General features: G+C 39.9%; 1 protein-coding gene across 4 annotated transcripts in view; it reads left to right on the top strand.

The window, feature by feature from the left end:
* The window catches only part of LOC138815828 (RNA-binding protein 6), a 72,054-nt gene that overhangs the window by 10,994 nt on the left and 46,677 nt on the right, over positions 1-14,383 (top strand). For 3 of the 4 annotated variants that reach the window (XR_011368497.1, XM_070005178.1, XM_070005179.1), the window contains exons 3-5: positions 1,235-2,513; positions 3,134-3,223; positions 5,871-5,940. Coding sequence is in view for 2 of the 4 variants with exons in the window: in XM_070005178.1 (XP_069861279.1) it covers positions 1,235-2,513; positions 3,134-3,223; positions 5,871-5,940 (1,439 nt within the window). In the remaining 2 variants the exon portion in view is untranslated. Of the gene's footprint in view, positions 1-1,234; positions 2,514-3,133; positions 3,224-5,868; positions 5,941-14,383 lie in introns of those variants that run through there. The other variant, XM_070005180.1, reaches the window with a different exon arrangement.

Below are 14,383 nucleotides of genomic sequence, written 5' to 3'. Positions count from 1 at the left end.
CCCTAGTCTTTAATCAAAGCCAAAATACTTTTCTAAGTGTAAACTTATGATAGATAGATAAAGGGAAAATGTTGGATAATTTAAAAAACTAGGTGAACTCTTGTTTATCTTTTGAGTTCCATAAACAGGGTGTAAGTTAATACTATATGTATTTTAAAAACATATTTTGTTAGTATAAAAGTTAGTAGGAGCTTCTCCATTTTGGATGTGGGAATAATGCTTACAGACCTAATGCTTAGCTGGGCACTGGTGGCTCACGCCTGTAATCCTAGCTACTTAGGAAGCTGAGATCTGAGCATCATGTTTCAAAGCCAGCCCTGGCAGGAAAGTCTATGAGACTCTTATCTCCAATAACCCACTAGAAAACCAGAAGTGGTGCAGTGGCTCAAGTAGTAGAGTACTCACCTTGAACTGAAGAGCGCAGGGACAGTGCCCAAGCCCAGAGTTCAAGCCTCACCACCATCACCAACAACAAAAAGACATTAATGCTGTCTGTAGGTCCCTTCAAGCTTCTTGATGCTGTTGCTTGGCTTAGATGACTTATAACACATACTTTGCAGCATTTCCTGTGATAACATTAGGTAAAGTAATAGAATCAATCTGAGAGCATTTCTAGGGGAAGCTGCTGAAAAGCTGGGATTTAGATGCAACTAGAGTAATGCTCAGCTGGTGAACACTGGTATACAGTTTTCCTTTCTTTTGGGAGCGCATCCATTTTGATTGGGTGGTAAACATGCTACAGATATAATAAATAATTTGGTATATTTATACCCCTGGAGCAAGACATTTCCTGAAGCTTACTGTAAAAAGTTTACAGTGCATTGATTTATTTTTTTCTCCCTGATATATAGGAATCATCATATTGACTTTGGAATTCTAAGTTCCCTGGCAATAGAAAATGGGAGTTTTTGTAGTATATTACCATTGTTAGCTTATCTGGTATTGCGGATTTTCCCTGTTGCAGGACTGGGTGAAAGCTTTTTCTGCAGCAGTCATGTTGAAAACCTTGTATTGACTTTCCTCGTGTTCTGAAATGGGAGCATAAAAGTTTACTCCGCCACTTCATCTTAAAGTAGCAAAACTATGCTGTTTTCTGCAGATCTAGGACCTTGTTACAGAACTCTGCCAAAAAAAAAAATTACAGAAGAATTTGCTGTGATTAGAGAAGAATATGCTGGTGTGTAGTTTTCAAACTCTCTGGACAATATAAGTAACACTGTCTTTGTTTCTACAGCGGGAGCCAAGAAGAAAGGTTTGCTCCCGGGTGGAACAGGGATTATCCTCCTCCTCCCCTTAAGAGTCATGCTCAAGAAAGACACTCTGGCAACTTTCCTGGCAGAGATTCACTTCCCTTTGATTTCCAGGGGCATTCGGGGCCTCCCTTTGCAAATGTAGAGGAGCATTCATTCAGCTATGGAGCTAGAGATGGACTTCATGGTGACTATCGAGGAGGGGAGGGACCTGGACATGACTTCAGGGGAGGAGATTTTTCATCTTCTGATTTCCAGAACAGAGATTCATCACAATTGGACTTCAGGGGTAGGGGCATACATTCTGGGGATTTTCGGGATAGAGAAGGACCACCTATGGACTATAGGGGTGGTGATGGTACTCCTATAGACTATAGAAGTAGAGACACCCCTCATATGAACTACAGAGACAGAGATGCACACACTATCGACTTCCGAGGTAGGGATGCTCCTCCACCTGACTTTAGGGGTCGGGGCACTTATGATTTAGATTTCAGAGGCCGAGATGGATCCCATGCAGATTTTAGGGGAAGAGATTTATCAGATTTAGATTTCAGGACTAGAGATCAATCCCGTTCTGATTTTAGGAATAGAGATGTATCTGATTTGGACTTCAGGGATAAAGATGGAACACAGGTGGACTTTAGAGGCCGAGGATCAGGTACTACTGATCTAGACTTTAGGGACAGGGATACACCACATTCAGATTTCAGAGGTAGACATCGGTCCAGGACTGATCAGGACTTTAGGGGAAGAGAAATGGGACCTTGTATGGAATTTAAAGACAGGGAGATGCCTCCTATGGATCCAAAAATCTTGGATTACGTTCAGCCTTCTACGCAAGATAGAGAACATTCTGGTATGAATGTGAACAAAAGAGAGGAATCCACACATGACCATACAGTAGAAAGACCTGCTTTTGGCAACCAAAAGGGAGAATTTGAGCATTCAGAAACGAGAGAAGGAGAAACACAAGGTGTAGCCTTTGAACATGAATCTCCAACAGACTTTCAGGACAACCAAAATCCAATTCAAGACAAAGAGAAGTCCCAACTTGCTGGAGGTGAACAACAGAGTTCAGATGCTGGTCTGTTTAAAGAAGAAGGTAATCTGGACTTTCTTGGCCGACAAGACACTGATTATAGAAGCATGGAGTATCGTGATGTGGATCACAGGTTGCCAGGAAGCCAGATGTTTAGCTATGGCCAGAGCAAGTCTTTTCCAGAGGGCAAAACTGCCCGAGATGCCCAACAAGACCTTCAGGTATGTCTTTTTCATGATTTCTTTCTCTCCCTCTCCCTTCCCCTCTCCCTTCCCCTCTCCCCTTTTCCTTTCTTTTCTTTTCTTTTCTCTCTTGTTCTCTTTTGCTGTCTCTTTTCCTCTTCTCTGCTCTTTTCCCTTTCTTTTTGTTCACAGTCTCACTGTTTAGTGCAGCTGGCCTTTAACTCGTGCTCCACCACGCCTGTCTCCATAAGGCTTTTCTGTAAAATGAACTATAGAATCTAGGATCTTCAATCCTAAACCTTTCCCTATACAGCCATTAAAAAGCAAAATTGAGCCAGACACTGGTGGATTGAGATTCAAAGCTAGCCTGGGCAGACAAACCTGAGAAACTCTTATGTCCAATTAACCAGACACTGGTGGATTGAGATTTAAAGCTAGCCTGGGCAGACAAACCTGAGAAACTCTTAAGTCCAATTAACCAGCAAAAAAGCCAGAATAGAGCTGTGGCTCAAGTAGTAGAGCATCAGCCATCTTTGAAAAAAAGCTAAACCAGAACATGAGGCCTGAGTTCAAGCTCCAGTACCTATATTTGATGTTGGTTTTCATTTTACATGAGAAATATATGTACTCATGAAATAATTTTATATTCTGAATTCAAGGATCAAGATTATAGAACTGGCCCAAGTGATGAGAAACCTAGCAAGCTTATTCGATTAAGTGGGGTACCTGAAAATGCTACAGAAGAGGAGGTAAGGAATTTTTTTTTTTTTTTTTTTTGGTTTGGTTGGTTGGTTTTTGTTTTTTGTTTCTGTCAATTCAAAATATTTTTAAGCCAGGCATAGTGATACAAACCTGTAATCCTACCACTCAGGAGGCTGAGGCAGGAGAATCCTGAGTTTCAGGCTAGCCTGAGTTATATTACATTGTGAAACCCTATCCCCACCTTTTTTTTTTTTTTTTTTTTAAATTATTAGATTGTAGACATCAATAGCTCACACCTGTGGTCCTAAAATGCTCAGGGGGCTGAGATCTGAGGATCTCAGTTCAAAGCCAATTCAGGGTGGAAAGTCTGTGAGATTCTTTTCTTTTTTGTGAAAATACTGTACAGAGGAGTTACAATTACATGGACAAGATAGTGAGTACATTTCTTATCAAGGATTGTAGCCTCCTCCTTTGTTTACCCTTCCCAGCCTCCCCCCACCCCCCCACCCAAAAGTCTGTGAGATTCTTATTCCAATTAACCACCAAAAAGCTAGAAGTAGAGGTTTAGTTTACATGGTAAAGTGCCAGCCTTGGGTGAAAAAGCCCAGGCCCTGAGTTCAAGCCCTAGTACTTGCACCAAAAAGTTTTTTGAAAAATTACAGGTTCATAGGAAAATACAAAGAAATGTATAGAGGCTTCTGTATTCTTCAGCCAGCCTCCCTAAATGTTAACATCTTTAACTATATTCTGTATCTAAACCAGCAAATTGACTTTGAAATAATACATTGAGCATACTCAGGTTGCTAACATATTCACTGAGATGAGGTTTGTAAAAAGATTGTAAGACATTATTTCTGTCCTTAGACCTGGTATTTATCCTTTCAGGAACACGTACACAAATATGTCATTGATTTTACAGCAGTAAAAACTGGGAGTTGCCTAATTGCAGTTTTAAAATATTGTCATTTCAAACTATGGCGGAATTTAAGGAATAATTAGTTGGAAATTGCAACAAAAACTGACAGTCCTGCCTGGCCTCAGTGGCTCATGCCTGTAATCCTAGCTACTCAGGAGGCTGAGATCTGAAGATCACGGTTCAAAGTCAGCCCGGGCAGGAAAGTCCGTGAGACTCTTCATCTCCAATAAACTACCAGAAAACTGGAAGTGGCACTGTGGTTCAAGTGGTATAGAGCACTAGCCTTGAGCTGAAAAGCTGAGAGACAGTGCCCAGGCCCAGAGTTCAAGCCCTACAACTGACAAAACAAAACTGACAGTCCTTAGTCTGTGCCAAGCATTGTGCAATGTTTACAAGCATTAGTTCATTATTTATGTTCTACAAATAGCTGGAGTCCTCATCAGAATTCTTAGGACCAGAATTATTTCAGATTTTGAGGTTTTAGGAGTTTGGAATACTTGCATACTTTCCTGGTTGATTATCCCTACTCTGAAAATCCCCAAACCAAAGTATTCTAGGTTCTGAAACTTTTTGGACATTTGGATTCTGAGTTTTTGGATAATAGATATTTATATTTCTGTAGGTATTTTACAACGCAGTGAGAATCATAAAGTAACTACTTCCATGGATAGTAAAAAATAGTGAAAAATAGAGAACATAATTTGAAGCATTAAGTTTTCTAAAGAAAACTAAAGATCTAGAGAACTAAGCATGGAGATATGTTGTAATCAATTACTTGGGGAGGTTTTGAGATAGAAGGATTGAGAGTTTTTGTCTAGTCTTGGAGATAGAATAAATTCTAGGGTAGTTTAGACTACTTAGCAAGGTCCTGTCTCCAAACAAAACAAAAAATGATTTTGTGTCACTTTGATTGGGCCATTTTAAATTGGATAGTTAGGGGATGTATCATTGATTTTTTTTTTGGGTCCAGTCGTGGGGCTTGAACTCTGGGCCTGGGCACTGTCCCTCAGCTCTTCAGCTCAAGGCTAGCGCTCTACCACTTGAGCCACAGCACCACTTTCGGCTTTTTTTCTTTTTGCTTATGTGGTGCTGAGGAATTGAACCCAGGGCCTCAGGCATGCAAGGCAAGCGCTCTACCACTGAGCCACCTTCCCAGCCCAGGGGATGTATCATTGAAAAAGTAACATTGAGCCCAAGTCTGGATGCAGAGAATTGTTTCACTTGAAGGTAGAGACAATAAATAGACTGAGTTCAAGTGTCATGGCCCCAAACTAGACTGGAATGAGCTCAGTGTATCATTATGTTTAACAGATGAGAAACTATATACTGAAATGTTAACATAACAAGGGAGTAAAGACTTCAAATGCAGATAGTTTAATTTTAAAGTTTTAACTCCTGCTTGCATTTTTGAGAATTCAGAATCTTTTTTTTTTTTTTTTTTAAACAACAACAAAAAAAACCCAGTTTTATTCTGTAGCCCAGACTGGCTGAGAACTCTTTAGCCTTCCAAGTAGCAATAGCTACTTGGAATCTATGAATATACCCCTACTTGCAGTTTTGTTCAGCATTTTTTGAATGCCCGTTGTGTGCATAGCCTAATTTTTCCTTTATAAAAGAATCATAGATTTGTAACCCCTCTGTACAGCATCTTTACAATAAAATAAAATTAAAAAAAATAAAAGAATCATAGCTTTAAGTTACATAGAATCAAAACTAGTAGGGAAATGCATTCATTGTTGACTATGATTTATATCAGCAAAAATATCACATTTTTGCAGATACTTAACGCATTTCGGAATCCTGATGGCATGCCTGTAAAGGAGTTGCAGTTGAAGGAGTACAATACAGGTGAGTTCTTTTACTTGTATGTGTCATTGGGTTAGCAAAAATCATTGTCAGATTTCTATATCATGTGCTACTCAAAATTTTCCTTTTTAAGAAACCACAATTAAGTTGGTGCTTTCAAATAATAGCCAACTTGAGTCTTAGCTATGGTTCTTTTGTGGATGTTTATCCACAGATAGGTGATAAGGGTGCATGTTCCTGTTCTGAGTGCCTATGATAAAGTGAGTGTTGTAGCATCTGTCCTTAAATATGCTTTAAATAATTAAGTTTAGTATCTATATTTTTCGTGATGCAATGCTTACATTTGAGCCTAAGAAGATTTAATAAGCTTGCTGTATGTAATATTTTATATTTTATTGCTTTAAAATAAAATTTATAATTTTCTAGACAAATACAAACTATTGTTTTTTAAAAAAAATTAATTTTGCTCCAAGAACAGAGTCCCGCAACATTACTTTGTTGAAATTCATAAGTGGATCCAAAAGAGCTTTCACTTTAGTCTCTCTATTCTATGGTCTGCTTTGCAGATTAAACTGTAGGATATCTTCATTTTGTCAGTTCCTTCAAAAACTTCCTATACAAAAAGTAGTCCAAGTGAAATGCCAAGCACTCCATATTTTTAGGACTATATAATATGAAATGGTTTAAAAATAAAAGTAATCTTCACATGATCTTTTTTGTAGAATTTTAAATTGAAGAAAATGGAGCATTAACCGTTTCAGAGAACATAAAACTATAGTAACCCAGTTAAAGAAATCTTCAAGTAAAAGTATGCTGTGTTTTTTAATACATATAATACATAGATCACTTTTATTTTTTAATATTTTATTTTATTTTTTTACAGTGCTGAAGAGTCAACCCAGAGTCTTGGGTGGGCTAGGCAAATGCCGTACTTCTGAGTTAAATCCTGGTTTCTATTGTTTATTTTTTTGTTTGCTTCTTTTTGAGATAAAGCCTTGCTATGTAGCCAAGGCTGACCTTAAGTTCATAATTGCCCTGCCTAAGCCTCCTGAGTGTTGGGATTACAGTTGTACACCACTACATTAACTGGATAGCTCTAAGTTCATATTAATTCTTTTTCTTTGGTTGGTCATGGGCCTTGAACTCAGGGCCTGGGTGCTGTCTCTGAGCTCTTTTGCTTAAGACCACTTTGAGTCACAGCTCCATTTCCAGTTTTCTGGTGGTTATTTGGATATAAGAGTCTCATGAACTTTCCTCCTTGGGCTGGCTCTGAACCACAATCCTCAGATCTCAGCCCTTTGAGTAGCTAGGATTATAGTGGTGAGCCACTTGTGCCTGGCTCATATGAATTTTATTTATTTATTTATTTTTTGCTGGTCCTGGGGTTTGAACTCTGGGCTTGAACACAGTCCTTGAACTACTTTTGCTCAAGGCTAGCACTCTCTGACTTGAGCCACAGCAACACTTCTGGTTTTTTCTGAGTAGCTTATTAGAGAGAAGAGTCTCATGGACTTTCCTGCCCAGGCTGGCTTTGAACTGGTATCCTCAGATCTCAGCCTTGTGAGTAGCTAGGATTATAGACATGATCTGCTGGTACCCGGCTTTAATACAAATTCTTGAGGAGAAAATTATCCACAAAAATCATATTTTGTGCTCAAAAGAATATGGTATTTGTGTTAAGTCCAAATATATTTTTGTCTTCAATTTGAGAACAAACTCCAAATATTATTTCTCAGAAAGCCAATTATTTCTTTGTATTAAAATATCAACCCAGAGCACAGTGCTAGTGGCTCACGCCTATTATCCCAGCTATTGAGGATGCTGAGATCTTGGGATCATGGTTCTAAGCTAGCCAGGGCAGGAAAGTGTGTGAGACTCTTATCTTCAATTATCTTTTGAAAAAGCTGGAAGTAGAGGTGTGGCTCAAGAGGTAGAACACTAACACTGAGTAAAAAAAAAAGCTCAAGGACAGTGAGTTCAAACCCCAGGATAGGCACCACCCCTCCCCCCCAAATAAAAAATCAACCATTAGTTTGTGAAACATGACAAAGAGTGGTTAATGCTGTTCTTGAGTACCTCACTTTTTTTGGGGTACTATTTTTATACTTTTCTCATACATGCTTTTTGTGTGTGTGTGTATGTGTAGGTAGTGGGGCTTGAACTCTGGGCTTGGGCGCTGTCCTTTAGCTCTTTAGCTCAAGGCTAGTGTTCTACCACTTGAGCTACAGTGCCACTTCTGGTTTTCTGGTAGTTTATTGGAGATAAAGAGCCTTTCCTGCCCAGGCTGACTTTGAGCCACGATCCTCAGATCTCAGCCTCCTGAGTAGCTAGGATTACAGGTGCCAGCCACCACACCCAGCTCTCATGCCTTTTTGAGGAACTAAAGATAGAATTTACAGGCTAGATATGCTTTTTAACTTTCTGAGCAGTAGCTTCCAATATTATGAACTATGCTTTTATTAATTATTAATATATTTAGGAATGGGTGTTTTAATGTTTAAATGGCAATAGTTTTAAGGAAAGATGTTTTAAGGGAAAGATATCTTAATGTTTAAATAGCTATAGATTAAACTCTTTAGTTTCTTTAGTAGTCATTGATACTGTCCTTGAATTGTTATATGTAAAAATGACACTAAAGTATATAGCATCCAAAGAGGGAGTGGGTTTTTCTGTTGTTCTTTTTTTTTTTTTTTTTTTTTCAGGGGAAAGGGGGTCAATACTGGAGCTTGAACTCAGAGCCTCTTACTCTTCCTCAGCCTTTTTGCTCATGGCTGGTGCTCTACCACTTGAACTATACCTCTACTTGTGGCTTCTTTTTGGTGCAAATAAATGCTAGGGCTTGAACTAAGGGTCTAGAGGTTGTCCTTGAGCTAGTCCTCTACCACTTGAGCCAAATCTTCAGCTTTTTTGCTGGTTAATTGAAGATAAGAGTTTCATGGACTTTCCTGCACAGGCTGACTTTGAACCACATTCCTCAGATCTCATCCTCCCGAGTAGCTAGGATTACTAGAGTGAGCCATCAAGGCCAGCTTATTTGTGGCATTTTGCTGGTTGATTGGAAATAAAAGTCTGAGATTTATCTGTCTGGGTTGGCTTTTGTTTTTTTTTTGGCCAGTCCTGGGGCTTGAACTCAGTGCCTGGGCACTGTCCTCTTGCTGAAGGCTAGCACTCTACCACTTGAGCCACAGTGCCACTTCTGGCTTTTTCTGTTTATGTGATATTGAGGAATTGAACCCAGGGCTTCATGCATGCTAGGTAGGCAAGCATTAGGCAAGCACCAAGTCACATTACCAGCCCTGGGCTGGCTTCTAACTGCAATCCTGAGATCTCAGCTTCCTTAAGTAGCTAGGATTACAGAAGAAAGTTTCCAGTGCCTGTCTCAAGAGGAAGTTTTGTCAGGCCAAAGGCATTGATGTATATATGTAATCGTTTAGAGCAGTAGTTTAAATGTTTTTAACATATGTATACATATAAAATGCACAATGATCATATATATATTTAACATATATATATATATTAATGTCTAAGTTTTCTCTTTTTTTTTTTTTTTTTTTTTTGGTCCTGGCGCATGAACTCTGTGCCTGGGTGTTGTCCCTTAGCTTTTCTCAAGGCTAGCACCCTACCACTTGAGCCACAGCGCCACTTCTAGCTTTTTTCTGCTTATGTGGTGCTGAGGAATCAAACCCAGGGCATTGTGCATGCAAGGCAAGCACTCTACCACTGAACCAACTTCCCAACCCATAAGTTTTCTTTTTTTTTTTTTTTTTTTTGCCAGTCATGGGGCCTGAGCTCTGGGCCTGGGTGCTGTCCCTCAGCTCTTCAGCTCAAGGCTAGCACTCTACCACTTGAGCCACAGTGCCACTTCTGGCTTTTTCTGCTTATGTGGTGCTGAGGAATTGAACCCAGGGCCTCTTGCATGCAAGGCAAGCACTCTACCACTGAGCCACCTTCCCAGCCCATCCCATAAGTTTTCTTATAAAAGGACTAGATTACCAATTCCATGTTATTGGTATTAAATCTGTATGTAACAAGTAGCATACACTTTTTTTTTTTTTTTAATGTGTGCTGGTATTGGAGCCTGAACTCAGGACCAAGGTACTCAAGGCTGGCTCTCATTACTTGAACTTCACCACCACTTCCAGCTTTTTTCTTTCTTTCTTTCTTTCTTTTTTTGGGTCCGGTCATGGGGCCTGAACTCTGGGTCTGGGCGCTGTCCCTCAGCTCTTCAGCTCAAGGCTAGTGCTCTACCACTTGAGCCACAGCGCCACTTCCGGCTTTTTTCTTTTTGCTTATGTGGTGCTGAGGAATCGAACCCAGGGCCTCGAGCATGCAAGGCAAGCACTCTACCACTGAGCCACCTTCCCTGCCCCACTTCCAGCTTTTTTCTTGTTAACTAGAAACAAGAATCTCATAGACTTTTCTGCCGAGGCTGGCTTCAAATCATGATCCTCATGTCTTAGCCTCCTGAGTAGCTAGGATTACAGTTGTGTGCCACTAGCGCCTGGCTATAAAAGGAACTTTTTGAAAATATTAGTCAGATCATGTTACTACTCTGTCTAAAAGCCTCTAATGAAACCTATCTCCTGTGGAAGAAATTCTAACTTCCTTTTTCTGACTTGATGCCCTTTATGAACTGGCCTTCAGAGGCTGACTTCATTCTGTGTGATTCTATACTTTTCCAGTAGGCTGTAGCCAAATTGAACTTTTCTGTAGTTGTTGACTAGTACAAACTTTTTTCTGTCAGATCCTTTGTACTGTTCTTCCTTCTGATCCTTACTGTCTTCTGGCTTTCTACCTTTGAGGCCATCCTTGGCTACATAGGACTCTGTCTCAAAAAAGGAAAAAAAGAACAGTTTATATTATGAATATTTACATTTTCAAGGAAGGTTTTTTTTTCTTTGAAAATATTTTTTTTTGGAAGGTTTTTCTTTTTAGGACAAGGTGTTGCCATGTAGTTTAGGCTGACATTGAATTGCTTGGTTCAAGTAATCCTCCTGCCTTCACCTTTCTGAATAGATAGTCTATAGATACATGCCACTGTGCCCAGCTTGATTATGATGTTATGTATTTAATTATAATGTTGTATTGCATTGTATGCATTTTCAGATTTTTGTATATTCACCCATGCTTGAACCCTGTCTGTATCACTCAAATCCCATATCCTGTTTTTCATTGAATGATCGTAGGGAGAAGGCTGAGATTCATCCATGGTCTCAGCTGACTTTTTTTTTTTTGTTGGTCGTGGGGCTTGAACTCTTGGCCTGGCATAGTCAGCTCTTCAGCTCAAGGTGAGCACTCTACCACTTGAGCCACAGCAGCACCTCCAGTTTTCTGGTGGTTAATTGGAGATAAAGAGTCTCGTGGACTTTCCTGACCAGGCTAGCTTTGAACCGTGATCATCAGATCTCAACCTCCTGACTAGCTAGGATTATAGGCATGAGCCATCGTTGCCCGGCTTTTTTTTTTTTTAAGGTGTCTTTTTTTCCTAATAAAGTGAGTTTTATTATTATTTGTTTATGTGGTACAAAGGAATCAAACCCAGGGACGCATGCATGCTAGGCAAAAACTCTACCCTAAGCCACATTCCTAGTCCTCAGCTGATTTTTTTTTTTTTTTTTTTGGTTTGGTCGTGGGGCCTGAACTCTGGACCTGGGCACTGTCCCTCAGCTCTTCTGCTCAAGGCTAGCGCTCTACCACTTGAGCCACAGTGCCACTTCTGGCTTTTTTTTCTTTTTTCTTATGTGGTACTGAGGAATCGAACCCAGGGCCTCATGTATGCAAGGCAAGAGCTCTACCACTGAGCCACCTTCCCAGCCCTCCTCAGCTGATTTCTGATTCCAAGTTTTTCTGAGCATGAACACTTACTATGCTGGGCTATGCTTATATTATTTAAAGCAATATATTCTTCATACCTTATGGCCTTTAAATGCAAGCCCCTATCATGTGGTGTCAACCAAAGGAAAAGTGATCTGTTGCGACGCTGGTGGAAAATGCTCATTGTTGGACTTACATTGAAAGATGGTACGTTCCTCTTCACCTTGAAGTCCTCAAGTATGATTTTGATAGTGATGGCTTTTATCTCATAGGCTAATTTGGTCTCTAACCTCTGAGTTAAAAATACAATTGTATTTAATGCTAGGCTTATATATGTATTTACATAGTTACCCACAAGAATATAGTCATTTTTAAACGTTTTTAAGTATACAATATCGTTTCTTTCCATGTTGTTAATAACATTTTTATAGTTATCATTTATAAAAAGACAAGTTTTTGTCTTCTTTGGGGAGTAGATAACAAATGCTTTTCTAACTTGCTTATTTTGGTCCACTCAGAATAGTTTTTTGTTTGTTTGTTTTTGTTTAATGTTTTGTTTTGTTTTTGGTGCTGGTCCTGGGACTTGAATTCAAGGCCTGGCTTCTTCCCCTGAGGTTTTTGCTCAAGGCTAGTGCTTTATCACTTGAGCCACACTTCTACTTCTGGCTTTTTGCTGGTTAATTGAAGATAAGAGTCTCATGGAATGCCGGGCGCTGGTGGCTCAAGCCTGTAATCCTAGCTACTCAGGAGGCTGAGATCTGAGGATCGCGGTTCAAAGCCAGCCCGGGCAGGAAAGACCATGAGACTCCTATCTCCAATAAACCACCAGAAAACCGGAAGTGGCGCTGTAGCTCAAGTGGTAGAGCGCTCGCCTTGAGCTGAAGAGCTGAGGGACAGCGTCCAGGCCCAGAGTTCAAGCCCCACGGCCGACAAAAAAAAAGAGTCTCATGGACTTTTACTGCCTGGGTTGGCTTTGAACAATCCTCATATCTCAGTCTCCTGTTTAGGTAGGTTACAGGCAGCAAGGTGCCAAGCTAGATAGTGCAAAGCTATCTAGCAAAAATATTAAAAAATGAAAAGGCTGTACAGTGTGGTGCTAATAGTATCCCTTCGGATCTGTTCTGCTAGGATTTAAAGCTCAGTATTTACTGTTAGAATGAATGAGTAAAAGATTTATTCTTTCAGGCTGGGAAGGTGGCTCGGTGGTAGAGTGCTTGCCTTGCATGCATGAGGCCCTGGGTTAGATTCCTCAGCACCACATAAGCAGAAAAAGCCAGAAGTTGTGCTGTGGCTCGAGATTTATTCTTTTTTTTTTTTTTAAGTCTGTGAAACTCTTTTTTTTTTTTCTGCTTATGTGGTGCTGAGAAATAGAACCCAGGGCCTCATGCATGCAAGGCAAGCACTCTACCACTGAGCCACCTTCCCAGCCCTGAAATCTTTTTTTTTTTTTTTTTTTTGTCGGTCATGGGGCTTGAACTCCGGGCCTGGGCGCTGTCCCTCAGCTCTTCAGCTCAAGGCGAGCGCTCTACCACTTGAGCTACAGCGCCACTTCCGGTTTTCTGGTGGTTTATTGGAGATAGGAGTCTCATGGTCTTTCCTGCCCGGGCTGGCTTTGAACCGCGATCCTCAGATCTCAGCCTCCTGAGTAGCTAGGATTACAGGCGTGAGCCACCAGCGCCCGGCTGAAATCATTTTTTGAGTGAAGCTAATAATGGAATTTTCACAGAACCTTTATTTGACACTTTTAGGTATACCATTATCTGGACAGATAGCAGATTTTTCTGATCTACTGCTTAGATAGGCAATAAATTGTCTTGACCTTTGTGGAATTTTTCTTATACTCTTGAGACAAATAACTGATGCAAATTCCTTAGAATCTTCAATTCCACATCCACTATACTTCAATTTCTTAATTAATTTGCTCTTCTGTTTTTGTTTTTGTCAGTTGTGGGGCTTGAACTCTGTGTCTGGGCACTGTCCTTGTGCTTCTTTTGCTCAAGGCTAGCAGTCTTACCACTTGAGCCGCAGCACCATTTCCAGTTTTTTCTGTATATGTGGTATCGAGGAATCGAACCCAGGACTTAATGCATGCTAGGCAAGCACTCTACCACTAAGCCACATTCCCAGCCCCCATCAGCATTTCTTTTTATCTTACTGTTTTGAGGCAAGTCTTCGGTTAAATGCTTGTCTCAAAATTCATTCTCTTTACATGTCACTTGTTCATGCTCTGTGATTTCACTTCTTTCTTTTTTTAAAAGCAACGATTTAGGGCTCTTTTTTTCTTATTATTAGCTTTCCAAGTAATAAGATGGTCATGTATCACTACCTCCAATATCACTTCCTTTGTTTCTGATATGTCCTTAGCTTTATTTTCCATTGATTTTATTTTTCCTTTATATAGTTCAGAGTTACCTTTCATAATTTTATTCATTTTCATATGAATGAACTGTGATAAACTATACTAAGATGAAAACTTGATGCTCCATTTGAGTTGTTTGGGTAGCAGCAAAAATTTCTTATAGTAAGGCAGCTTACAATCCTCAGTCTATTTCAGAGTTAAGTCATGGAGGTCACCCATACATATTTATCTACTTTTGACCTGAAACTGAGCAATCATGGAGCCAAAAGTCACCATTGAAGAAAAAATGCAGTGTCTACTTGTGAAACGTAA

Source organism: Dipodomys merriami, unplaced genomic scaffold, assembly GCF_024711535.1.
Source record: "Dipodomys merriami isolate MVZ:Mamm:240054 unplaced genomic scaffold, mDipMer1.0.p SCAF_672, whole genome shotgun sequence".
Classification (NCBI taxonomy): Eukaryota; Metazoa; Chordata; class Mammalia; order Rodentia; family Heteromyidae; genus Dipodomys; species Dipodomys merriami.
Note: the sequence above shows the minus strand (reverse complement) of the source record. Positions and strands in the feature narration are given on the sequence as shown.